The 23,600-nt window shown below is 59.8% G+C and overlaps 2 protein-coding genes across 2 annotated transcripts in view; one reads left to right on the forward strand and one right to left on the reverse strand.

Annotated features, from left to right (window-relative positions):
* Positions 1–416: 416 nt before the first annotated feature.
* Positions 417–7,407, forward strand: LOC102424190 (Fanconi anemia group I protein-like). The gene is made up of 10 exons (XM_006108319.3): positions 417–543; positions 631–699; positions 876–969; positions 1,486–1,673; positions 2,534–2,587; positions 2,671–2,730; positions 4,365–4,436; positions 5,729–5,824; positions 6,310–6,438; positions 7,186–7,407. Exons 1-10 carry the CDS (start codon positions 442–444, stop codon positions 7,264–7,266), a joined length of 945 nt encoding a protein of 314 aa, XP_006108381.2. The 5' UTR covers positions 417–441; the 3' UTR covers positions 7,267–7,407.
* POLG (DNA polymerase gamma, catalytic subunit) overlaps positions 7,122–23,600 on the reverse strand; it is a 17,839-nt gene continuing 1,360 nt past the window's right edge. The window contains exons 3-24 of the mRNA XM_023748915.1: positions 23,182–23,590; positions 19,180–19,372; positions 17,802–17,966; positions 17,553–17,699; positions 17,331–17,410; positions 16,073–16,255; positions 15,822–15,976; positions 15,560–15,686; positions 14,647–14,865; positions 13,329–13,449; positions 13,055–13,141; positions 12,663–12,770; positions 12,103–12,263; positions 11,423–11,476; positions 11,210–11,327; positions 10,740–10,875; positions 10,398–10,644; positions 9,468–9,590; positions 9,188–9,356; positions 8,888–9,096; positions 8,043–8,203; positions 7,122–7,574 (exon numbers count right to left, since the gene is read on the reverse strand). Coding sequence (XP_023604683.1) covers positions 7,498–7,574; positions 8,043–8,203; positions 8,888–9,096; positions 9,188–9,356; positions 9,468–9,590; positions 10,398–10,644; positions 10,740–10,875; positions 11,210–11,327; positions 11,423–11,476; positions 12,103–12,263; positions 12,663–12,770; positions 13,055–13,141; positions 13,329–13,449; positions 14,647–14,865; positions 15,560–15,686; positions 15,822–15,976; positions 16,073–16,255; positions 17,331–17,410; positions 17,553–17,699; positions 17,802–17,966; positions 19,180–19,372; positions 23,182–23,590 — 3,449 coding nt within the window. The 3' untranslated portion in view covers positions 7,122–7,497. The remainder of the gene's footprint in view (positions 7,575–8,042; positions 8,204–8,887; positions 9,097–9,187; positions 9,357–9,467; positions 9,591–10,397; positions 10,645–10,739; positions 10,876–11,209; positions 11,328–11,422; positions 11,477–12,102; positions 12,264–12,662; positions 12,771–13,054; positions 13,142–13,328; positions 13,450–14,646; positions 14,866–15,559; positions 15,687–15,821; positions 15,977–16,072; positions 16,256–17,330; positions 17,411–17,552; positions 17,700–17,801; positions 17,967–19,179; positions 19,373–23,181; positions 23,591–23,600) is intronic.

Consider the following 23,600-nt stretch of genomic DNA (forward strand, 5'->3'; position numbering starts at 1 on the left):
GGTCGGGGGGCATAACCCGATGGGCCTCTGACTTCACTCACATCTGGGACAATTGCCTCGGTGTACAGAAGGGTTCCCTTCTCTTGTTCTCCCTGTATCACAAGTTCTGATTAATACAGAATGGGAGGTGAGGTCGGGTAGCAGTTTCGTTGTTGGGGCCATCAAGGCCAAGGTTTCTGGGTGCGGGTACGCAGCTGTCGGGGTGACCGGTCCTTGGGAACTGTCTCCTACCTTTGGGGCACGTGGAGATCAGGGCACGTTTGTGGGTGAGCTGCTGGTCCAAGTGGGCAGCTCTGGTGGCGGGGGAGGGGTGTTGTGCCAGAACATGAGCTTACGTGTCCTGGCCGGGCACCCTGACCCTGAAGCACTGACAGGGTTATAACTCAGCTTCTGATTTCTCTCCTTCCTGCCCTAGAGGATGCCTTGTTTTGCAAGGGCGCGATGAACTTGCTCTTCAGCCTCCACGTGGCGCATAAGAGCCCTGTCGCCCTGCTGCGTGACCTGTCCCAGGACATCCACGGGCACCTTGGGGACATAGACGAGGTAGAGGGGCAGCCTTCAGCACAGCACTGGGGGTGAGGGCCAGGGCACAGCCTACAACGTTACAGCTCATTCTCTCTCGCTCCCCAGGATGTGGAGGTGGAGAAAACAAACCACTATGCGGTGGTGAATTTGCGAACAGCGGCCCCTACCGTCTGTGTAAGTCCTGATCCCGGAGCATGGGAAACAGCCCTGTCATCCTTCCCACTTTATGTCCCCGAAGAGTGACTTACAGTGACTTACGTCCTGGGCCTGTGACCCACCGCAGGCGGCCGTGGCTATTCTGTTTGGCCGCCGAGGGCAGTGGCCATGGCAGGCATCCCTTCCTTTCACAGCTGCTGGTTCTGAGTCAGGCCGAGAAGGTCCTGGAAGAAGTGGACTGGCTGATCACCAAGCTTAAGGGACAAGTGAGCCAAGAAACCGTATCAGGTGAGACGAGTTCAGGGTGGGGTGCCGGGTGTCGGGAGGAGAGCAGCGTCCACCAGGGTCCAGCCCGGACCACTGCCTGAGCTGTGTGTGTGAGCGAGGTCTCCCGGGGCTGCACGGTGGCTTCTGACAGCGGGTGTCCCTTCACTGTGCGTGGCGAGTCATATGCTCATTTTCCCTGCAGACCTCCTAGTTAACAGTGTCGATTTCTGAGGCTCCTCCACTTTAACTAGAATGGAAGGCCATGCCCTGGTTGGTTTGGCTCAGTGGATCGAGCGTCAGCCTGTGGACTGAAGGGTCCCAGGTTCGATTCCGGTCAAGGACACATGCTGGGGTTACGGGCTTGACCCCCAGCAGGGGGCGTGCAGGAGGCAGCCGATCCATGATTCCCTCTCATCATTGATGTTTCTATCTTTCCCTCTCCCTTCCTCTCTGAAATAAAATAATATATATTTTTAAAAAAAAAGAAAGGAAGGAAGGCCTGCTGGGTTTGAACGCGCCAATTTCATCTCCCTTCAGAAGAGGCCTCTTCCCAGGCAGCCCTCCCGAACCATCCCGTGGAGAAAGCCGTCATCATGCAGCTGGGCACGCTGCTCACCTTCTTCCACGAGCTGGTGCAGACCGCCCTGCCCTCGGGCAGCTGCGTGGACACCCTGCTAAGGGACCTGTGCAAGATGTACACCATTCTCACCGCACTTGTCAAGTATGTGAGTATCTGAGCGAGGACCAGGGTCACCACCACTGTCCCCAGCGGGTCAGGAGACCGGCCACGTCCTGGTTTGGTCAGTAGGTGGCAGGCGTCCCCACAGGCCAGGAGGAAACAGTTGGTGGCCTCTATTTCCTTGGCATATGAATATGTGGCACCTGATTGAGAGTGAATGCCTTGCGCTAGCCTGTTTGGTTCAGTGGATAGAGCGTCAGCCTGCAAACCAAAGGATCCTGGGTTCATTTCCGGTCAAGTGCATATACCTTGGTTCCAGGCTCCTCTCTGACCCGGGCCCATGCAGGAGGCAACCAATCGATGTGTTTCTCTCACATCGATGTTTCGCTCTGTCTTTCCCTCTCTCTTCCATTCTCTCTGAAAATCAATGGGAAAATATCCTCAGGTGAGGATTAAAAAAAAAAGTGAATGCCTCTTCAAACATCTTCTAAGACTCAATCTGGATGTAGGGACTGTCCCTGAAGGGTTTTTAAAGCGATGAGCTGAACAAGTTCAAAATAAACCCTTCCTGTCGGGTCGGCGTGGCTCAGTGGTTGAGCACTGACCTATGAACCAGGAGGTCACGGTTCCATTCCCAGTCAGGGCACATGCCCGGGTTGCGGGCTCGATTCCCAGTGTGGGGTGTGCAGGAGGCAGCCAATCAGTGATTCTCCCTCATCATTGATGTTTCTATCTCTCTCTCCCTTCCTCTCTGAAATCAATATAAATATATATTTTTGGGGGACGGGGACACCTGTCCTGTTGGTGGAGCTAGGAGCTCTGAGGAAGGGAAAGGAAGCCTGTGAACCTTTAGCGTGTGGGACATTTGCATAGGATGACACACTAAATCCAGGAATCTTTTGTTAGTATATCCAGGTGTGTCGGAGCGCCAGAGGAATTCCAAAGATTATGGAGAAGCTGGTGAGTTGGGAATGCCTTCCTCAGGAGTGGGGGAAGCTGTGTTGTTCCTGCGCTTACATCGGCTTCCTCTTCCTTTGCTGCAGGTGAAGCTGTCGGGTTCTCACCTGACCCCTGTGTGCTATTCCTTCATTTCTTACGTGCAGGTAAGTGGTTCAGAGGTCGTGCCATAGTTGATCTCCATGTGAGAGAGGGCTCCCTGCGTTCCCCGGGGACTGCGTGGTCACCTGAGCCGAGTGTATGTAGTTTCTTACATGAGCCCAAGGTGCCCAGGTGAGACCAAGCCAAGGCCTGAGATCTGTGCAGCAAGGAAAAGGTGTGTCTGATTTGGTGAGAGACACATGCAATAGGCTTGCATTTAGAGCCGGGAAGGAACGGGTGTGCTGAGCTCAGCGACTTGGTTTATTTCTGGGGGATTCCGATCCCATGGGCCTGCGAGTTGAGTAGCAGCGAGCCGGTGAAGAAGGGCCAAGCTCGGGCGGAGGAAAGAGCAGCCTCGTCAGGGAGAATCACACTAGGACTAGTTTGTGTATTCTAGGTCTTTCCCCCTTTCCCGTCCATATTTGACTTAAAGCCTTACAGGTCAGCTGACCCACAAGCAAACACTGTTCTCTGATGGTGAGCACTTCATAGAAAAACCAGGGTTTCCTTGTGGGGAAGCCCGGGACTTGGTTGGAAAGTCTGTAAGGAGGATTCTCCGAAAGGGCAGGGGGGCTCTAGGGAGACCTTGTCGAAGGCAGCAGCCCCTGCCTTGACTTTTCCAAACAAGTCCGAGCTCCCGTGTGTTTTGCTAGAATCTCTGTTTAGTCTTTAGACATGACCTTGTAGAAGCATGTGCTTTCTCAAGGATACTCACCCTGCTGGTTGTGTCTAGAGGTTAATTTGAGTTCAAGCTGTGGTCACAATAAAAGCCTGAGGAGGCAGGCGAACGGGGCTGTTTGGTTGCTGTAGCCAGGCAGCCCCTTAGCCCTCTCTTTCACAGAAACGTGTGTCAGAGTAATCCATTCATCCGTGGCTCAGGGGCTGCTGGTCAGCCCCGGCCTTGCGTTTGCACATCTTTCAGAAAACGGTTCCCTCTTACAGCCCCTCCTGCTCTCACATGGTTCCCGCGCTGTAACTTCTGTCCGTTTCCAGGGCTGTTTCTCATCCTCTTCCCTGCCCCACAGGCCATGGTATGCCTGGGCCTAGGAGGCATAGGACTGCCCTGGGGGTGAAGGCTCCTGTTTGTGTGCCTCACACGGGGCGGCTTGTATGCATCTCAGATCTGCCTTATCAGAACCCTGTACTTCCTGTCCCCTTCATCCGTTCCTACTTTCTCAGCCCCTTATTCTCAGATTAGCTACAGCATTGAGAAGTGTCCTGGGACTTGAAACCCTTCTCCAGCGTGTGACCACATGGCTTAGAAGACACATCTGGTGGTTGCCTCTGGGCGGGAAGGCTGCAGGCCCGGGAACTGCCTCTCCACCTCCTCTCCTTCAGGGAACCCTTTGAGCAACAGCTGAAACTCCCCTTTAACTGGCCGCCTATGCCTCCCTGGCCTGGTGCAGGAACCTTGGTCCTGCCCTCGCCTCCATGTGCTGGTTCCGGGAGCCAAACTGCAAACCTCACAGCAATGGAGTGAGGGCTGTGGGTGTCACATGCTTCCCATCCCCTACACCAGCTGCAGGACAGTCCCCTTAGCCAGGCTCGGTCCCCCCGGGAGTCCCCATGCCCGGCTGGACCCACCGCCTAGAAAACGACCTGCTGGTCTTCGGGAGTAAGAGGATGGTTTCTGTTCTAGAACAAGAGGAGCAGGAGCCCGCAGTGCCCAGGAGGAAAGAAGAAGAGCGCTGCTGCTGGAGCCGTGGCCATGGTAAGCCGAGGGCGCGCTCGCCAGTGTGGCTGCTGGCGGAAGCGTCACAGAAATGAGACCGGGCAGGTCTAAGGGGACAGGAGGTGGCTAGTGGTTACCTGGAGCTGGGATCGGATTGGAGACTGGGAGGTGCCTGCTAAGGGGGCTGCAGGCTGCTTCGTGGGCATGAAGATGCTCAAGTATTTCTAAGGGGAGATGGTTGCACAATCTGAATATACTAACACGGGACGGTACAGTGGAAAGGGGTGGATTGTGTGGTATGTGAATTGTATCAGCGCTGCTACAGAACTGTGTGTGGCTGCTGCTCAGCTAACGGATGTTATGTTCAGATGGAGCATCGGTTTTCCTCTGAACCAAAAAACATACGCTTTATTCAGGAAGCTCCAGAAAATGTTGAGCTTTTGCTTTAAAAATAGAAACAGCTTGGGGTGCGCTCTGGGAGGGACCTTTGAGGAAAAGTGGGTGAGAGCAGAAGGCACTGCTCCAACCTCGGGGGCAGGTAGGCAGGAACCGCTGGGTTTTAGGAGATCTAGACACTCACCCTGGATACAGTAATCCCACCTTCAGGGTGTTATCACTAACAGGACTGGAAAATGGGTTTTAGTACATTTACACTGTAGAATACTGTGCTGACGTGAAAAAATAAAATACTGCCGCAAGATAGTATTTAAAAAAAAAAAATCATGAGAAGTGCCCTCATTTGTGGGGGGTTTAACTATATAGAAGCACATGCAAACGGGAACTTCATCTCAGTAGTGAAAATTCACGTGCAGACTAGAAAGGGGAGGTAGAGCCAGTGCAGTCTTAAAATATCGAGTCAGCCCTAGCCGGTGTGGCTCAGTGGGTAGTGTTGGCCTGCAGACTGAAGGGTCCCAGGTTTGATTCCGGTCAAGGGCACATGCCCAGGTTGTGGGCTCGATCCCCAGTGGGGGGTGTACAGGAGGCAGCCGATCCATGATTCTCTCTCATCATTGATGTTTCTGTCTCCCTCCCCCTTCCTATCTGACATCAGTAAGAGAGGCAACCACAGTTCTCCCGATGGCCCTTCCCTGGCCAGCCTCTAGGTACCAGCAAGTACTTAGGGTAATAAGTGGAAGGACTCCGTGTGCTCTCTGCTGGCATTGAAGTCCTTTGATGAGATGGAACTGCCAAAGGTCTTAGGTGGCTGGTACCTCAGCAAAAGGGCGTTTGATTGGAAGATGGCCCAGCGTTCCCCAAAGCCATGGCGGTTCTGACAGCTTTGGAGGACCTCAGGGACCCCTGAACCTGAACGTAGGGCTTCTCTCCTGCAGGCCAGAGTTCTTCGGGAAACCAAGCCAATCCCCAACCTCATCTTCGCCATCGAACAGTATGAGAAATTCCTCATCTTCCTCTCCAAGAGGTCCAAGGTAAACACACTCTCTTCTCTTCTACCCGTTCATTTACCTGGAGGGGACCTGCCACTGAGGCAGCCAGGCTGCGCGGGGAAGGTGCAGCCCTTTCTGTTCCTCACCTGACGGCCTGAATTCAGACATCACGTAGGAAACTGGTGGAGCCCTGCCGCCATGGCTCAGTGGTTGAGCACCGACCTATGAACCAGGAGGTCACGGTTTGATTCCCAGTCAGGGCACATGCCTGGGTTGTGGGCTCCATCCTTAGTAGGGGGCGTGCAGGAGGCAGCTGGTCAATGAATCTCATCATTGATGTTTCTATTTCTCTCTCCCTCTCTGAAATCAATAAAAATCTATTTTAAAAAAGAAAGAAAAAAACTGGTGGGAAAGCAGAGCCAGGGCGTGTGCTCGCTTTAAGTAGGACCTGAGGGGTGTAGGCGAGGCTGTGGGGCAGCCCTGCACGTGCAGCACCAGCAGCATGTGCCGCGCTTGTGTCCGTGCAGGTGAACCTGATGCAGCACATAAAGCTCAGCACCTCTCGGGACTTCAAGATCAAGGGGAACATCCTGGACATGCTTCTCCGGGAGGGGGAGGAGGAGGAGGAAGAGGAAGAGGATGACGAGAACAAAGAGGTTGGTGTCTGCTTCCGACTGGGGGCAGGAGTCCTGCCACCCTTCCCAACAGGCTGCTGGGAGCCTGTCTGGGAGCAGCCGCAGGAAAAGGGGGGGGGCAACAGCCAGACAGAGGATGGGCTGAAAGGGCGCCAGGCCAAGACACAACTAAACCCTCAAGAGGAGGAGGTTCAGAAGCTTGGAGCCACACCCAGGGGCCCACACTTATATGCATTTGGGACACACATTTCCAGACGGGGTGGTGACGAAACGAGGTCTGTCTGTGGGTGAAGCATTGAAGCTGACCACCCGGCCCCAGTGTTCTGGCTCAGGACCTGCTGTGCTGCCTCCTCCCTCCTCCCTCCTCCCTCCTCCCTGGACCTGTTCCCCTCCTTTGGTTTCAGTTGATAGCACACCCTGGGCCTGCAGCACCTTTGAAGCAGGGCCCAGAGTTGGACAAATGCTCTAATTTCTGGCTTCTCAAAACTTCTGCCCCACACACTGTCCCACTCCAGGCCATGGTGTCCCTGCCCCGTCCACTCCCTCGACCTGCTTGGCGCTGGAGGTGAGCATTTTGGGGCTCCTCCTCTGCCATCTTGTCCCGTGCATCTCCCTGGTTAACAAAGGTCCAGAGACACAGTGTCCACTGCCTGCCTCTGCCCGGAGGCCTCCCTCCCCCTGCGGCGCAGCTACCCAGGCTCCGATGAGAAGATAAAGGATCTGTTTATTTCCGGGCCTCTGAGCAGGGTGGTCCCCGTCTCCTTCTAGGACACCACGTCAGAGCACGGAGAACAGAACAAAGAACCCGCCAAGAAGAAAAGGAGAAAAGAAACGAAATGCCTGAGTTAATGTGCCCTTTGGGGCTTCTGCTTCCTGTTTACCCGACCAGCAGCACGGCCCCTGGTCCGACAGCCTGCACTGACGTCGGCCTCTTGTTTCTGAACCCGTTGAACTCAGCTGCACCTTCTGTGACAGGCGGGCCTCCCTGGCAGGGCCTGCTCCTGGCAACGCGCAGCCGAAAGCCTGAGTGTGGGCGCCGCGCACCCGGTGAGCTCCACGGGAGCAATGCCGCCTCGGCGGCTACGGGCCCGGCCGGCCGCGCCTCTCCAGGGAGCCTTTGGTGAGTTCCAGGACCTGGTAGATATCCAGCGCTTCGCCTGGAAGAGAGCAGGTTGCTAACGACACTATCTGGGCATGGGGCTCGGGGCTCACTCCCTGTGCTTCTGTATAAAACGTTTGTCTTAGATACACTTTCTATAGAAGGAGGCTTTCTGGTTGTTTGGTGTTCAGGGCACAGCTTTTTTTCACTTAAGAATGCACTTTGACTTTGCACAATAAACCTTTAAACGTGGCCGGTGTGGTTGGAGAGGGAGAGGTGCAGATGGAAGAACCAGAGCCGCCAACATGCCTGCCATCACTCCTGTGAGCACACCCTGGAGGCGCAGCCCCTCGGGGTTCACGTCCCGCTCCCGGGGGGCCCAGGGCACGTTATACACACGTAGCCGACCTGCTTGCTAAGAGGGGACTCGCCCTCCGGTGCCCGAGCTTCCTGTGGCGCAGAGCGCTGCCCAGGGCCCCTCACCTCCCACCCGTAACGAGAGGCACAAAGGCGTGTGTGTGCTCACCCTGGGGAACCCCGTATCTCCTTTCCATCCCCGTCGGGTTGGAGGGGGTCTTACAATCCATGGTCACTTCCTTCCTGAGACACCGGTCAATGTCGACGGCGCTGAAAAAGGCGACTGACTGGGGCAGGTCATTGAGGCCCAGCTTGTAGGCGAACATGCACCTGAAAGAGACCGGCCCGCTCAGCTGCTCCTGCCTGCGTCCCGGGAGCCAGCGCCCCCGCCTTCCCACGCCCCACAGGGAGCTCCTGAGAGGCAGGGATGGCACACGTCACTGATGTAAAAATTCCCCTCATCACTTGAGTATACAAGGACTTTGTTAGCTCGTTACGCAAAGCCCCCTGGGACACAGTGCAGAGGGCACTGGAGACAGGCCGCGCATTGTAAACACTCGTTGTTTACCGTTAATCAGGACAGAGCGCGGCTCCCACTGGTTCTAGTGGCAGATCAACACGGAACTGTGCTATCATTTAATGCAACCATATAAGTGAAATTCTACTATGAGAAAATGCAACCCAATATATAAGGTATAAATTATTGTAAAATCACATGTGAATTTCCCCATTAACCATTCCTCTGTTAGGAATCAGAATAACCAGCTTCTGGCACTGAAGGAAACGTTCACAGATAAAGGTGTGTTCTTAGGGGGCGCTATTTGAGAGCTACTATTTGGGAAAACGCCCCTGACCCGCCTGCTCACCAGTTCAGTGTTCTAATTTTAAAGAGAAATCTTTAAAAGTTGAAGACCAGCCTTAAGACTTTAAAAAGCTATAGAGAAAAGCTAAAATATCCACTTCGGGGAGATGAGAGCTCAGATCCCACTCATCCTGGCCCAAGGCCCGGCCCACCTGGTCAGCAGGTTGGTGATCTGCAGGGCCAGGGCCGCGCGGTAGCGGTCCTCCTCGCGCACCAGGTAGCGGACCTCGTCGTGGATGCTGATGCAGAAGCGCCCGTCGATGGCGAACTCCTCGAACAGCCACTTCATGGCCACGAGCATGAGGTGCAGGTAGTCCACGGCGGAGCTCTGCACCACCCAGTTCACCCGGCTGGTCATGAACTGGGGAGGGAGATGGGGGGCGTGCTAGTGAGGGATCCTGCCCACATCTGTGCCTCCCTCCCTCCTGTGACCTCCCGTGTCCACGCAGTACCTCCCCCTGAGCCACTGAGGGCTCCAGGGCCCGGCTGATGCGGCAGCCCAGCACCGGGGTGCGTGGCTCGTCGGCCGTGGCGATGCTCTCCAGCTTGTTGAACATCTCTGACTCCGTGCCCCCCGTCCACATACGTTCCGCAACCACGTTCCACTTCTTCCCGCGGGACCTGGGGACCAGAACAGACGGAATGAGCATTGTCTTTCCGTATCAGCTCATCCCAGCTCCCAGGGCCCGTCTGGACCCTCCATCCCTCCCTCCACACGCAGAGGGTTCTCACTTTCTCGAAGCTTCCCTCTGGACCTTGCGCAGATCCTGCAGGGAAACGCAGCCGTCCTCGGTCCTCTCCACGGGGATGTTCAGCTGCCTCACCAGCCACTCACCCTCATCAGACAGCCGATACCTGGGGGCAGGTCACCACCATCACTCCCATGGGAGTGTGCTCTGTGCCAAGCCCCGGGCCCCTGCCTGTCCCCCACAGGCTCACTTCAGAGGCCGAAACGGGCACGGAGAGGCTGGCAGAGCCCCGACAGGAATCCACGCTTTGGGTTATGCCAGGGTAGCTGCCTGTCCCAAAGCCTTAGACGCAACTGCCAAAGGACTGGCAGATTTTTAAAAATATAGATATTTTTATTGATTTCAGAGAGGAAGGGAGAGGGGAAGAGAATCATTGGTCAGCTGCCTCCTGCATGCCCCCTACTGGGGATCGAGCCTACAACCTGGGAATGTGCCCTTGAACCGAATCGAACCCGGGACCCTTCAGTCTGCAGGCCGACGCTCTATCCACTGAGCCAAACCGGCTAGGGCAGGGCTGGCAAATGTAATTAACCCTCTAAGGCAGTGGTTCTCAATACAGTTCCTCATGTTGTGGTGACCCCCAACCATAAAATTTTCGTTGCTACTTCATAACTAATTTTGCTACTGTGATGAATCGTCATGTAAATATCTGATATGCAGGATGGTCTTAGGCGACCCCCGTGAAAGGGTCGTTTGACCCCCAAAGGGGTCGCGACCCACAGGTTGAGAACCGCTGCTCTAAGGAAATCTGTTCAAGGCCGACTTGAATGTCACAACCCAGGGACGAGCCACCCTGCAGCTCAGTCACGGGTGTGAAGGGAGAGAGCCAGGTAACAGGAGGGAGGGCGGACGGGGGCAGTGGGGGGTAGCAGAGCAGGCCTGAGGCCCGGGAAACGACGCAGGGGACCCTCACCTGCGCAGGCCCTTGGTGACGGCGTACATCTGCTGGGCCTTCTCGGCTGCCTCCTGGGAGGTGAGGCGGTGGTTGAACTGCATCAGCAGGCGCTCGGCGAAGGGCTGCCCAGCCCCGTAGATGCGGCCGTAGTTGAAGACCTTGGCGTGCTCGCGGCTGATGCCCACGGTGGCGGCCGTCTTGCTGTGCAGGTCGGTGCCCCTGCTCTTGCGGCCCTGCAGGGTCATCCAGCCGAAGGCCGTGCAGCCTGGGGGCAGGATGGAGGGAGAGGGGCTCAGACACGCCGGCCCCGCCCCCCCTCGCAGCTGGCTCCCTCCCTGCGCCGGCCCCGCTCCTGCCCACCGTGCATGCCCGCGAAGTGGGCGTCTCCCAGCACCGCTGCGATCCACAGCTCCTGCGAGTCCACGTCGGCGCCCACCAGGACGTAGCCGGGCGGGGCCTGCACCATGGCCTTCAGCTCGCTGCCCACTCGGTCGGGCTGCAGGAAGAGACACCCCTTGAGACGCCTACCCACTCCGGCCGGGGGCGGCAGTCTAGCAGCAACAGGCTGGCAGGTAAGGGCCTCCCCACCCTGCGCCGGCCCCGTTTAACCACAGCGGCCGTCACACCTGGTCGGTGTCTGGCCAGCAGCAGGTGCCAGAACGTGCGCGGTTCCTGAAAAGGGCTGACTTGAGAAGCTAGATAAGACCCCGAGTCCTGCCTGACCCCGATCTCGGGGTCCTTTTCCTGCCCCTCACTGAAGGCCCTTGCAACCCCCGTTTCCAGCCACGTCGGAGAGGACGGGGCAGGGACCCGGGCGCAGGCACACGTACCCGGGCGTTGCTGGCGGTGAGCCACGTGGGCTCCACGGCCCGGCGGGTGATGGTGCCGGCGGTCACCACCTGGGGCAGGATGGCCCCGTAGCGGTTTTCCTCATCGTAATCTGGGTGCCTGGGGGCAGGGGAGAGCACGGGCCTCAGCAGCCTGCTTTGGTCCTAGGACCGCCCGCCCCCACTCCTGTCCCCCAACCACTGGGCAGGCCGTACCTGGTCACAGCACGGGGCAGAGCCGACCTGGGCAGCCACACCACCATCTGGGAGCTGGGGGACAGACAGGCCGAGGCTCAGCACGGCCCCCGGGGCAGAACCCAACCCTCCCACGGGCCCGCACTGCCCACTTCAGGCTGCTCGCGGCCACCTGGGGCCCTAGAATCTACCAGGCAGGAGCCTGTGCCATCTGAGAACCGGCCAGCAGCCTCTGCCCTAATCCCAGAGCACCCGTGCGGCGTCTACCCGCAGCCTGGTCCACGCTCAGGGCAGACGCGAGCCATCAGCACTCTTCCCGCCCTGGGCTGCGGGCAGCCCGCACCTGGACCCAGCCTTCAAGGTGAATCCATTTAGTACGCCCAGCCCCCAGCAGAGGACAGCCCTGGTGCTCAGCAGTTACAGCGACGGGTCCTTTTAGAGCTGGAGGGCGGGGGGGGGGGGTGCATCGGGGTCCTACAATACCATTCTCTATATAAACAGGGCAGCTGAGGCTGGAGAGGGAGGGGGACTTGCCTGTGGACACGCAGCACCAGGACTACAAGCAGCAGGGCCTCCCACCACAGCGGGGCTGTCCGCTCGGCACAAGCTGAGCCAGGGGCCCGGGGGGAGGCGGGGAGGGAGCCCAGGCTGCAGGAACCTGCCAGGGGCAGATGGGCACGTCTGTCCCCCGCGGCGCCCACCTGATCCGTTTGTGGGCATTCCTCCAGAAAGAAATCATCTTGTTGATCTCCAAGGCCCGGGGCCCACTGGCGCCTCCCGGGCCCGCCTGCAGGGTGCCGTCCTCCATCTTGGGCAGGAAGTCCTTGGCGAAGGGGCTGCCCACGTTGCAGCTGTTGCCGTCCTGCGGGCACCGGAAGCAGGGGCTGGAGGCAGGTGGCAGGCCCCTGGCTGGGGCGCCGGTGCCCTGTGCGCTCGGGCGCTGCCTCACAGCCCAGAGCCAGGAGCAGAGCAGGGGGGGCAGCCCGCCCTGACGGCCGCACAGGCAGGCACTGAAGACAGCAAACCTGCCCCCTTCGCAGGAGCAGCCGTCACTCAACACCCATCGTGGGGCAGACTCAGTGCCAGCACCTGGCATGTCCTCGCCCGCCCAGTTTCCACGGGAACACCGGCCCCGATGGTGCTATCTGTCCCGAGAGCACGCTGGGCCCCGGCACTGCCACCGCCGCGCCTGCGAGGGGACGGTCTCGCGAGCTGAGCCACCACCACGAGGACACGGACGGGCGCGAACCAGGACACACACCTTGTGCGGCAGCTTGAAGAACCAGCAGCCGGGGATGTCCACGTCGTGGTAGGGTCCGTTGCCGTGGTGATAGGCTGGCTGGCTGGCTTTGGGGCCGCCAGCCCCTGTCTGTGGGGCCACACACCTAGATCAGGCCCTGCCCCAGCGCCTGTATTCAGCGTGGGCCAGGGGTAGCCGGGGGTGGGAAAGGGGCCTGGATCGCTGAGCAGGTGAGCTGGGAAGGGGCAGGCCGGCCACCAGGTCTCCGGCTTCCTCCTGGGCCTTCCCACAATGTGGGGCCACCAAAGGCAGGGCACACCTCCCAACCCCCAGGACCTTGGGGTGCTGGTGGAGAGCTGCTAAGGGCGTAAGGAGGTCCCACCCCCCAGGAACTCAGCACGCGCCCTGCTCACCAGAGCTGGGGGCTGACCCGGAACTGCCGCCTCCGAGTTGTCCGCCTTGGCCTCATCCTGCACCTCCAAGCAGCCCAGCTCTTCCACCTGGATGGGCCCAGGTACCAAGGGAGTGAAGCAGGAGGCTGGTCGGCCGGACTCCACCAGCCCCTCCCTGCGGCACGCAGACAGCCCAGGCCGGCCTGGGTGAGAGCTGGGCACACCGTGCCCCACTCCCCCCTTCCCCGGAGGGCACGGCGACCCTCCCCGAGCTCAGGCTGGCGCCCGCCCTCACCATCTGCCACTGGGTGCTGCTCTCGCTGAGCAGGAACTCCTCGGCCAGGCGCGCTGCCTGCGGCTCCGGCTGCCGCTTCCCCTGCTCGGCGCAGTGCTTCCCGTACAGGGACTCGATGGCTCTGGGCAAGAACAGAAGCAGCGGCCCTGGTGAGGGTGCCCGCTCGGGGCCGGGCAGGGGCAGGGCCTCCCACAATTCCCCTGGTTTAGTCCTCAGAATCAGCCCTGAGCAGGAGTGGGCAGCCCTCCCCGGTTTTAGACAGCGAGCAACAAATCGGAAGTGACCCAGCACCCTGGGGGCAGGCTGGGTCCGAGGCCTGGACTGACTATCGAAGCTGCTCTCAGGCCGCAGAGCTGCGCCTCCCAGGTCAGCACCGCCCGGCCCAGGCTGGCTCCTGCCAACGCACCCACCCTCGCTCGCTCGCAGGAGCAGGGCGATCCCGGCCCCTTTTTCTGAGACCCACGAGGGACCCCGGCTGCCCTGCTGAGCCAGGACCCCGGGCCACTGCAGTCTGAGGCTTCTCCCAGCCCCTGCCTCTCAAAGCCCTCGGCCTGTGACCTCCAACCAACCGGCTGCCCTCGGCCTGTGACCTCCAACCAACCGGCTGCCCTCGGCCTGTGACCTCCAACCAACCGGCTGCCCTCGGCCTGTGACCTCCAACCAACCGGCTGCCCTCGGCCTGTGACCTCCAACCAACCGGCTGCCCTTGGCCTGTGACCTCCAACCAACCGGCTGCCCTTGGCCTGTGACCTCCAACCAACTGGCTGCCCTTGGCCTGTGACCTCCAACCAACCGGCTGCCCTCGCCTGTGACCTCCAACCATTGGCTGCCCTTGCTGTGACCTCCAACCAACCGGCTGCCCTCGGCCTGTGACCTCCAACCAACCGGCTGCCCTCGGCCTGTGACCTCCAACCAACCGGCTGCCCTTGGCCTGTGACCTCCAACCAACCGGCTGCCCTCAGCCTGTGTTTCCTCCACTCTGTGACAGGAATAACCTTTCTCAGCCCCCGCTTGGGATGCACGGGGAGAGCGCCCCCAAGGGGTCGTAGCCCAAATGGTGACTCGTGCTCGGTGAGTTACACTCAGAGAGAAAGCCCCCGCCCTCCGCACGTTCCTATGGAGGCAGCCGGGCCCTGGGCCCAGAGCGGACGCTAGTCCTCCCCCTCCCCCTAGTCCTCCCCACTCCCCCTAGTCCTCCCCACTCCCGAGCACCTGGCTCTGAAGCCCAGAGGGGGAGGGGCCCTGAAAGGGGAGCTAGAACCCAACAGGAAGGGTCCTGGGAGCTCGGCTCCCTCCCCGGCCCCAGCCGGAGCCTCACCTGTAGGGGCAGGCCACCCCCGAGGATGGCACCTTAGCCAGGTTGTCCCGCCGCCCGGGCACCAGGTACCCCCAGCCGTGCCGCTCTGAGAAGTGCAGGGGGAAGCCGTCCCAGGTCAGCGCCATGAGCTTGGGTGTGACGCGCATCTGCAGGCTGAGGAGGCTGGGGCCCGGGGTCCACGCAGGGTCATCTAGCCGGGGACAGAGCTTCCGGTACCACCTGTGCCCCCGGAGAAGTGTCACGGTGTGACCGCAAGGAAGGCTCTCTCCCCGTGACGGGCTCCACCCACCCTCCAAGGCCCGGGACCTCAGCCTCCGCTGCCACACTCTCCCTCTGGGACGTGGCCCGGAACCCCCGCGGAGCCTGCAGAGTAACTGAAAGGTCCCACTGGACTAGGCTGCAGACGGGCCAGGCATGCCCAGGGCAGTTCCCTTCCTGGAGGGCCACTGGCCATAGCAACAAGCAGATCTGCCCCGCACCTACCCCCGCCCCCAAACACCTCGGTTCTCATGACATTCCCAGGCCATCAGAGTTCTGTCTCTCACTTGCTGGTCACCCTGGCTGCCCTTATTCTCCCAACTGTGCCCTCTGTGAGGCTCCGGTGAAGGGCCACCTCCACAAGGAAGCCTTCCCTGATTACCCGGCAGCCAGGCTCTGACCCTGGATACAGACACCAGCTGCCCCTGGTCTGCGTGCCTAGGCAACTCGGGGTGAGGGAGCTCCGGGAAGGAGGAGCTGTGATGCCATCTGCACCCCAAGGCTGCCGGGGCGGCACACAGCAGGTGCTCGGTGAGCCGGGCAGAGGGAACTAGCTGAGAGCAGGCACGGGAGGCAGCAGGAACCAAGAGCAGCACGCCATCCCCGTGCTGGGCCCGGAACAGGGCATCCTGGGAGGGGAGGGGCCGGGGCTCACCCGGGGTGTCCAGGAAGGTGCTGGGGCCGCTTGGGCAGGAGCTCCGTGGTCCCCTTCAGCTGCTCCAAGCAGGCGCGGGCCGTGACAGCGCGCTGCAGCTCCTCCTCCTCACTGGGGGGGCCGGGGTCTGGGGGGGTGGGGGGGGGGGGGACACAGGATCGGAACCAGGGAAGGGTCTCGCAGACAGACCCGCACACAGGCTGCAGCGTCCTCCCTCCCTCAGTCCTCGCGACTCTGCCCACCTCCCGCACTAGCGCCCCACCTTCCTGATCCCGGGCGTCTCCAGGGGCCCCGGCACCCTCGGTGGGCACGTCGCTGGTGGCAGCCGGCTCGTTCCTCTTCACCCGCTTCACCTTCTTCTGCTTAAACTCTTGCAGATCCCACTCCAGGTCCCAGAGCCAGGGGTCGTCTTTGTACCTGTGCAGCCAGCCCGCCAGGGCAGCGCTGAGGCTGAGCCGAAAGCCAGCGCCCCCCGCTGCCCTCTGCCCGGCTCCCGCCCGCCCAGGCCGGTACCTCTCTCCCGACAGCAGCTGGCAGGCGTCGTTGGCCAGGTCCATCAGCGACTTCTTCATCTCCCGCTGCAGCTCCTCGTAGGTGCTCTGCGCCTCCGCCAGGTAGCGCTCCCAGTTCTGGTTGACGGGCAGGTAGGACACCCCCATCTCCAGCATGCCGGCCAGCGTCACCGGGTGGGGACACCTTGGGCGCAAACACCGGGGCTGCCGTCAGCGACCCCAGGAGGAGGGCTTTGGCCCGGTCCCCGCCCTGATCCCCACCCCGTGCAAAGCAGAGCTCTGCAGCCACAGACGGGGTTTAAACTCCAGCTTCGCCGCTCCGGCCACGGGGCTGGGAGTCGCTTCCCCTCTCTGAGCCTCGGTCCCTTCATCCGTAAAGTGGATTCAGTCATGTGCTGCTCACCAATGGGGCACGTTCTGAGAAAGGTGTCGCTAGGTGACTGCCACCGTGCGGACCCGGCAGAGACAGCGACACCCCTAGAGGGTCCCAGCCCCCGCCCACTGGGCTGTACATCCGGCTACTGCTCCGGCTACAGAGCTGTACAGCGCCTTACCGCGCTGAATGCTGGAGGCAGCGCTAACACAGTGCAAGCATTTGTGTGTCTGCACATCTAAACATAGAAAAGATACAGTGAAGCCCTAACCGGTGTGGCTCAGCGGATAGAGCGTCGGCCTGCGGAAAGGGTCCTGGGTTTGATTCTGGTCAAGGGCATGTACCTTGGTTGGAGGCTCGATCCTGACCCTGGCTGGGGCAGGTGCAGGAGGCAACCAATCAGATGTGTCTCTCTCACATCGATATTTCTCTCTGTCTCTCCACTCCTTCTAAAAATCAATGGAAAAATAGCCTCCCGTGAGGATTAACAACAACAAAAAAAAGATACAGTAAAAACACAATATAAAAGATAAAGCGTGTGTTCCTGCAGGTGACAAGATACTATGTAGCGAGAACCCTAAAGACTCAACACTCCAACGGGGTCTGGCTGACATGACTCCGACCGAACGGACCGGAAGCCCCGAGAGCTGATCTGGGTGGAGTGGCTGCTTACAAAGCTGGGACCACGCACAGCCCTGGCCTCCCTGCAGGACCTGCAGAAACCCGGCGTCCAGGGCCCCGGCGGCCCCCACGGACAGAGCGGCGCCCATCTTTCAGCCCCGAAAGGCCAAGGCCCTGAGCCCAAGAACGGCCCCGCGCCCCCCCGACGGCAGTGGGCCGGGTGCTGGGAACGCACCGGCCCAGGCTCCCCTGGGGCCGCGCTCACCTCTCCAGGAAGAGGGGCAGCTGCTGCTGAAAGACCTCGTAGGTGGCCCACACGTCCTGGGCACAGTACTGCATCAGGGCCTGGCACAGGCGACAGGAAGGCGCTGGGTGGGCAGCCGTCCCACTACCACCGCCGGGCTCGGGGTCAGGTCTGGCGCGATGCTCCCGGGGTCGGCGAGGGCTCCGCCACCCCCGCTCCCCGGAGCCCTCTGCACCCCCATACCTGGAAGTTCTCGCGGACGTCCTTCATGCTGCCCTTGACAAAGAGCTCGCGGGGCTCCTTCTCCAAGGGCGGCCCCCCGACGTACAGGCCGTGCACGTCCGCCAGGTTGTTGACGCTGCTGATGTCCAGCCAGTCCCAGGAGGAGACCTGAGGGGCCGGAGCAGGGGACACGGCGGCTCAGCTGGGCCTCAGGCCTGACCGGCGGGCGGTGAAGGGGTCCCCAGCCCCCACCCCCGCAGGGGTCCTCACCGCTGGGCCGTTGCCTTTGCCCTGGGACTTCTGAGCTCGCTGTGTGAACTGCCGGGCCTTGTGCTTGCCCTGCTTGGCCGCCATCCACAGGCTGCGCTGGAAGCTGCTCAGCCCCGAGATGGCCATGTGCATGCTCATGGTGTCCAGGAAGCGCATGCGGGAGCCCTGAGGACAGGCTGCGGCTGAGGGGCCCGCCTGCCCGGGCTCCTCACCGCTCCCTCCCCATCACACCCCTTCCCACGCCTTCATGCCTGTGAGGGGCCGCCCCCCCCAAATTCTAGCCACCCTGAAGGTGCGGACCCGGCTCCATCCCAACACACAAGTCCTCCCAGCATCCAGCACAGCTCGGAGGGCACCCTGGGCACAGAGTGGCCAAAGCAAGGCCTTCTGAGCTCTCAGGCGCAACCCCAGCCCCGCCACTCACAAGCTCCGTGGCCCTGGGCAAGCGGGCAAGGCTGGGCCTCCGCACCCTCAGCCACGGGCTAAGGCTGCGTCCCCTGCGCTGCCCTTCCCCCGGGCTGTTGGGAGAACACATGATAAAGCACGTTCATAAAGTTAAGAATTGTCACAACTAGCCCGGGCCGGTTTGGCTCAGTGGATAGAGCATCGGCCTACGGACTGAAGGGTCCCGGGTTCAATTCCAGTCAAGGGCACATGCCCAGGCTGCAGGCTCAATCCCCAGTAGGAGGCGTGCAGGAGGCAGCTGATCTATGATTCTCTCATCGTTGATGTTTCTCTCTCTCTCCCTTCCTCTCTAAAATCAATACAAATATGTTTTTAAAGAAAATAATTTTTTTAAAAATTGTCACAACTGTGCACCAGGCATGTATCTGACATGCACACTGGTCTGACCCTCCGAACAGGCCTATGAGACAGCTGCAGTCCCCTCCCTCCTTTTTTTTTTTTTTAAATATATTTTATTGATTTTTTACAGAGGGGAAGGGAGAGGGAGAGAGAGTTAGAAACACAGATGAGAGAGAAACATCGATCAGCTGCCTCCTGCACACCCCTCACTGGGGATGTGCCCGCAACCAACGTACATGCCCCTGACCGGAATCGAACCTGGGACCCTTGAGTCCGCAGGCCGACGCTCTATCCACTGAGCCAAACCGGTTGGGCGCCCTCCCTCCTCTTACGAAGAAGGAAACTGAGGCTCAGGGAAGCTGAGGAGCTCACACCCCTCATCCACAGCTGAGGCAGGATGGAGCCCCGGCTGCGGGCCCGGAGCCGCAAAGACCCACGCTGAGCTCGCACAGGCCACACAAGGAAGGGCCATTGTCCTGTGACAACCAGGTCCCGGAACAGGCTGGTCGACAGTGCGTCCCCCCGTCACCGAGACCAGGGCTCCCAGCCCGCTGCGGGGGCCCAGGCCCCTCACCTGGATCCGGTACTGCTCCCTGATGTGGGCGCGGTCAAAGGAGACGTTGTGCCCCACCACTAGCTGCTCCTGCCCGTCTCGCTGGGGGGGGCCGGCGCTGGCGGGGGCCTCCAGGGGGATGAGGTCAGCCGGCGACAGCTGGCTGGTCCAGGAGTAACGCTCTTCCACCAGCCGCCGGCTGCACCAGGAATACCTGAGGGAGGAGAGGCAGGCAGGGTCAGCCAAGAGACTTCAAAGTTCCGCTCCACGGCACCCCCTGCAGACCTGCCACCGTGGCCAGGCCACACTCGACAGAGGTCAAGGTTGGATTCTCTGTCAGGGCACATGCCTGGGGTTGTGCTCCATCCCCAGTAGGGGGACACCAGTGAGACCGATGGGTGCTCCTAACCCTCACAGAGCGAGGCCAGGTGGGGCGGGGTGGGGGTATGTGTTGGCGGCGGTCGCAAGAGCCCCTGCACTCGCGCAGGTACGGAGGGTGCCAATGCCACAGCCCGGGGTCCGGGTTCGGCCCAGGTGTGCACCGACCTGGGCACCGACCCCGAGCTCGGCTCTCAGGTGCTTTAGAATCAGGCCCCACCCCTCACGTCGGCAAACAGGACAGCTCGTGCTCCAAGTGCCCGTACGTGAGAGAAGCAATTCGAATAGAATCCAAAGTGGAAATGATGGGGGGTTTTGTTTGTTTTGTTTTTAAATATATTTTTATTGATTTCAGAGAGGAAGGGAGAGGGAGAGATGGAAACATCAGTGATGAGAGAGAATCATGGATCGGCTGCCTCCTGCACACCTCCTACTTGGGATCGAGCCCGCAAGCCGGGCATGTGCCCTGACCGGGAATTGAACGTGACCTTCTGGTTCATAGGTCAACACTCAACCACTGAGCCACGCCGGCCGGACTGTGAAAGTGGCCAAAAAGAAAAAAAAAAAGACAAATGCTGCATTCATGTACGGGCTGAGTCATCCAAAGGCTGGAACGATTCTAAAGGACAAAGAGCAAACCACACACGTTAGAGCATCGGTTCTCAACCTGTGGGTCGAGACCCCTTTGGCGGTCGAATGACCCTTTCACAGGGGTCGCCTAAGACCATCCTGCATATCAGATATTTACATGACGATTCATCACAGTAGCAACATGACAGTTATGAAGTAGCCACAAAAACAATGTTATGGTTGGGTCACAACATGAGGAACTGTATTTAAAGGGCCAGAAGGTTGAGAACCACTGCCTTAGAGGGTCTGTGCCTCTGAGCAGCCTCGCTCAGTGAGAGCAGGGACAGTGCCCAGGAAATGTCCACGCTGCGGGGGGTGGGGGAGGGACAGGGATGTCCGGACAGGGATTCGGAAACGGCTGGAGTCTGCTCAGGGGCCACAAGGCTGAGCATGCGCAGACGGCCGCGGAGGAAAAGCCCGCTGTGCACACAGGATGCCAAAGGGTCAAGGCCGGTCAGCATCAAAGTGAGTGACGAGGCCACATGTGTGGCCGCCACAGCTGCAAAAGCGCTCCCTGTACCCTGACGGGGAGGAGGAGGGGCAGCCTGCTGACAGCTCCAACAGACGTGTGTGTGGGCGGGGGTCAGCAAAAAGAGGTCCCCCGTGTTAAGCCTGGTAAAATCCAGCTCCCACTCCAAAGGGTGGGGAGACGCTCAGGGACTCCAGCTGGAAACCTCCCCCCCCTTGCCATGGAGCGTGTGAAACAACACAGAGGAAAAGGCTGGAGAATGTCAAATGTGTGTGGCTATGGCGATGACAGGAACTTTAGTGGTAATAAAAAGTCATACTGGCCCGGCCGGTGTGGCTCAGTGGTTAAGCGTCGACCTATGAACCTGGAGGTCAAGGTTGGATTCCCCATCAGGGCACATGCCTGGGGTTGTGCTCAATCCCCAGTAGGGGGCGTGCAGGAGGCAACCGACCCATGATTCTCTCTCATCATTGATGTTTCTATCTCTCCCTTCCTCTCTGAAATCAATAAAAAAAATATATATATATTCTTTAAAAGTCATACTGGCGACAAGATCCAGGTTGGCAGCTGTGCAGAGAACCACCTGAATATGAATTTACTCGTGATTTTAAAAAAAGCCAAAACACAGACACCTTTGGTGAATGTAAGATGAGTCGGAACAAATGCCAGTAATACTGTGAGTCTTGGATGAGTGTTGGCGGCCTGCGGAATGCCCCTCTAGTCTGAAGACCAAAGCCCTGAAGGCTGCCCAAGGCTCCCCCCGCCCTCTGGAAACTGAGGGCTGGTCCGGTACCTGACGTTACTTGACCCAGCCATGCAGCAGGGATGGGCCCCGGTTAAGAGCTAGGATGGCCCCACGAAGCACCCCCACCCCCACCACGCCCACCCTCAGGAGGGGGGTGCCAGTGTCAGCCCAGACCTCTGTGCCCACCACACATCCCCAGGAGGAAGGACCAGGCCTCTGTGCCCGCCACACATCCCCAGGAGGAAGGACCACTGGCTAGAATGGGGCGAGAATGAGAGGCCGGTGGGCAGCACAGGGAGAAACAAGTGAACAGTTCGGAGAGGAAAGACCAGGCCTCTGTGCCCAAACGGAGCGATGCCCCCAGTCCCACTGGCTAGAATGGGGCGAGAATGAGAGGCCGGTGGGCAGCACAGGGAGAAACAAGTGAACAGCTCGGAGAGGAAAGGTACCCGCTCTGTGACCATCGAGTTACACGATCGCTAGAGTCTCCTCTTAACTAGAGCTACATCCACGAGAAATCACCTAGTTCCTGCCACTAATGCCTCTCTTCGCCACTCAGCCACGTCTCCCCCACTTTCAGCTGCATATTTAACACTTCGCAGCTTTCTTCACAAAGAAGTCGCTTCCAGGAGAAATAAAGACACTGCCAACTTTTTTGCCGGCCAGGCCCGAAAGCATGAAGGCGGTACACAGTGTTTTAATCCTGGAATGAAGACTGAACAGGGGAGGGACAGTGCTGCCATCATTGTATGGCACTTAGAAAGTTACTTAAAAAGAAAAGGAGACAAAATTGAAAATAAATAAAGTAAAAAAAGAAAAGATTACCTATACCTTTTCGGGGGGGGGGGGGATGCCTGCTTGGGAGGGTGAGGAAAGCAGCGTGTCTCAACTGGGGGTGCTCAGGGGGACGCTACCTCCAGGGAACATTGGGAATGGGGGTGAGGGGGTGTCCGGCATTTAAGGGAGCAGCAGGGATGCTTAAATGTCTTATCCCGCCTAGGACAGTCCCCCCAACGGGAGCTCTCTCCTGCCCAAAATACCCCATAGCGTCCCCCGAATAGAAACACTGTTCAGTTGTCTTAGGCCCGTGGTCGGCAAACTGAGGCTCGCGAGCCACATGCGGCTCTTTGGCCCCTTGAATGTGGCTCTTCCACAAAATACCACGTGCGGGCACGCACGGACAGTGCCATTGGCACTGTATGCGCACCCCACACGTGGTATTTTGTGAAAGAGGCCAAAGAGCCGCATGCCAAAGAGCCGCATGTGGCTCGCGAGCCTCGGTTTGCCGACCACTGTCTTAGGCTAACTTCTCAGGAAGCCATCAGGAGAGGGGAAGAGAGACCCCCCCGCAAAGGGGACCGGTCAGTCTCCCAGACAGCACTCCACTGTGATTCTCCACAAACCCCTGCACCCCCTGCCATCTGCGTGGGTGTGTCTGTGGCCTCTACCTTCCCTCCAGGAAAGCTGGGGTCAAGCCTATCTCATTATCGTTTAAAAGTATTTTTATTGATTTCAGAGAAGAAGGAAGAAGGAGTGAGAGAAACACCAATGATGGATCGGCAGCCTCCTGCCCACAACGCAGCGTGTGCCCTGACCAGGAATCGAACCACCACCTCCTGGTTCATAGATCAACGCTCAGGCACGGAGCTCACCGGAGCTCACCGCGCAACCGCAGTCGCTACAAAAGCGCCCACCGTGGGGCACCCGGTGGGAGCTCCGTAAATGCTCCCTGAACCCAACTGGTAAGGTGGGCGCCCCACTTGCGGTCAAGTCCCCCCAGCCCAGCCCAGCCCGCACTCACCAGGCCGAGGGGGATATGGCCACCGCCAGCGTGGGGCAGGTTCCCTCTGCCAAGCAGACCTCCACGTCGAACACCAGGGCCCGCTCCTCGGGGATGGCCACGGGTTCGGCCTCCCCCGCGGGGCCGTACCGGGTCCAGCCCTCCGCCCAGGCCCAGCTCGGGGGCCTGGGGGGCAGCTGGGCCTGCAAGAGCGAGTGGGCCGCCTCCAGGTAGGGCAGGCTCTGCTTCTGCGCCAGGAGGCGGAAGTGCTGGTCCAGGCTGCCCCCGTAGAGGGGCGGCAGGCGCAGCTCCACGTCGGGCAGGGGCGCTGCCGGGTGCCCCCAAAGACCGTGCTTCTGCAATTGCTCCACGCTGCGGCGCACCGCGGACTCTTCTGGCGTCTCCCCGCCGCCGGCCCCTAATATCTGCTCTTCCACCCC

This window comes from Myotis lucifugus, unplaced genomic scaffold, assembly GCF_000147115.1.
Source record: "Myotis lucifugus unplaced genomic scaffold, Myoluc2.0 scaffold_2069, whole genome shotgun sequence".
NCBI lineage: Eukaryota > Metazoa > Chordata > Mammalia > Chiroptera > Vespertilionidae > Myotis > Myotis lucifugus.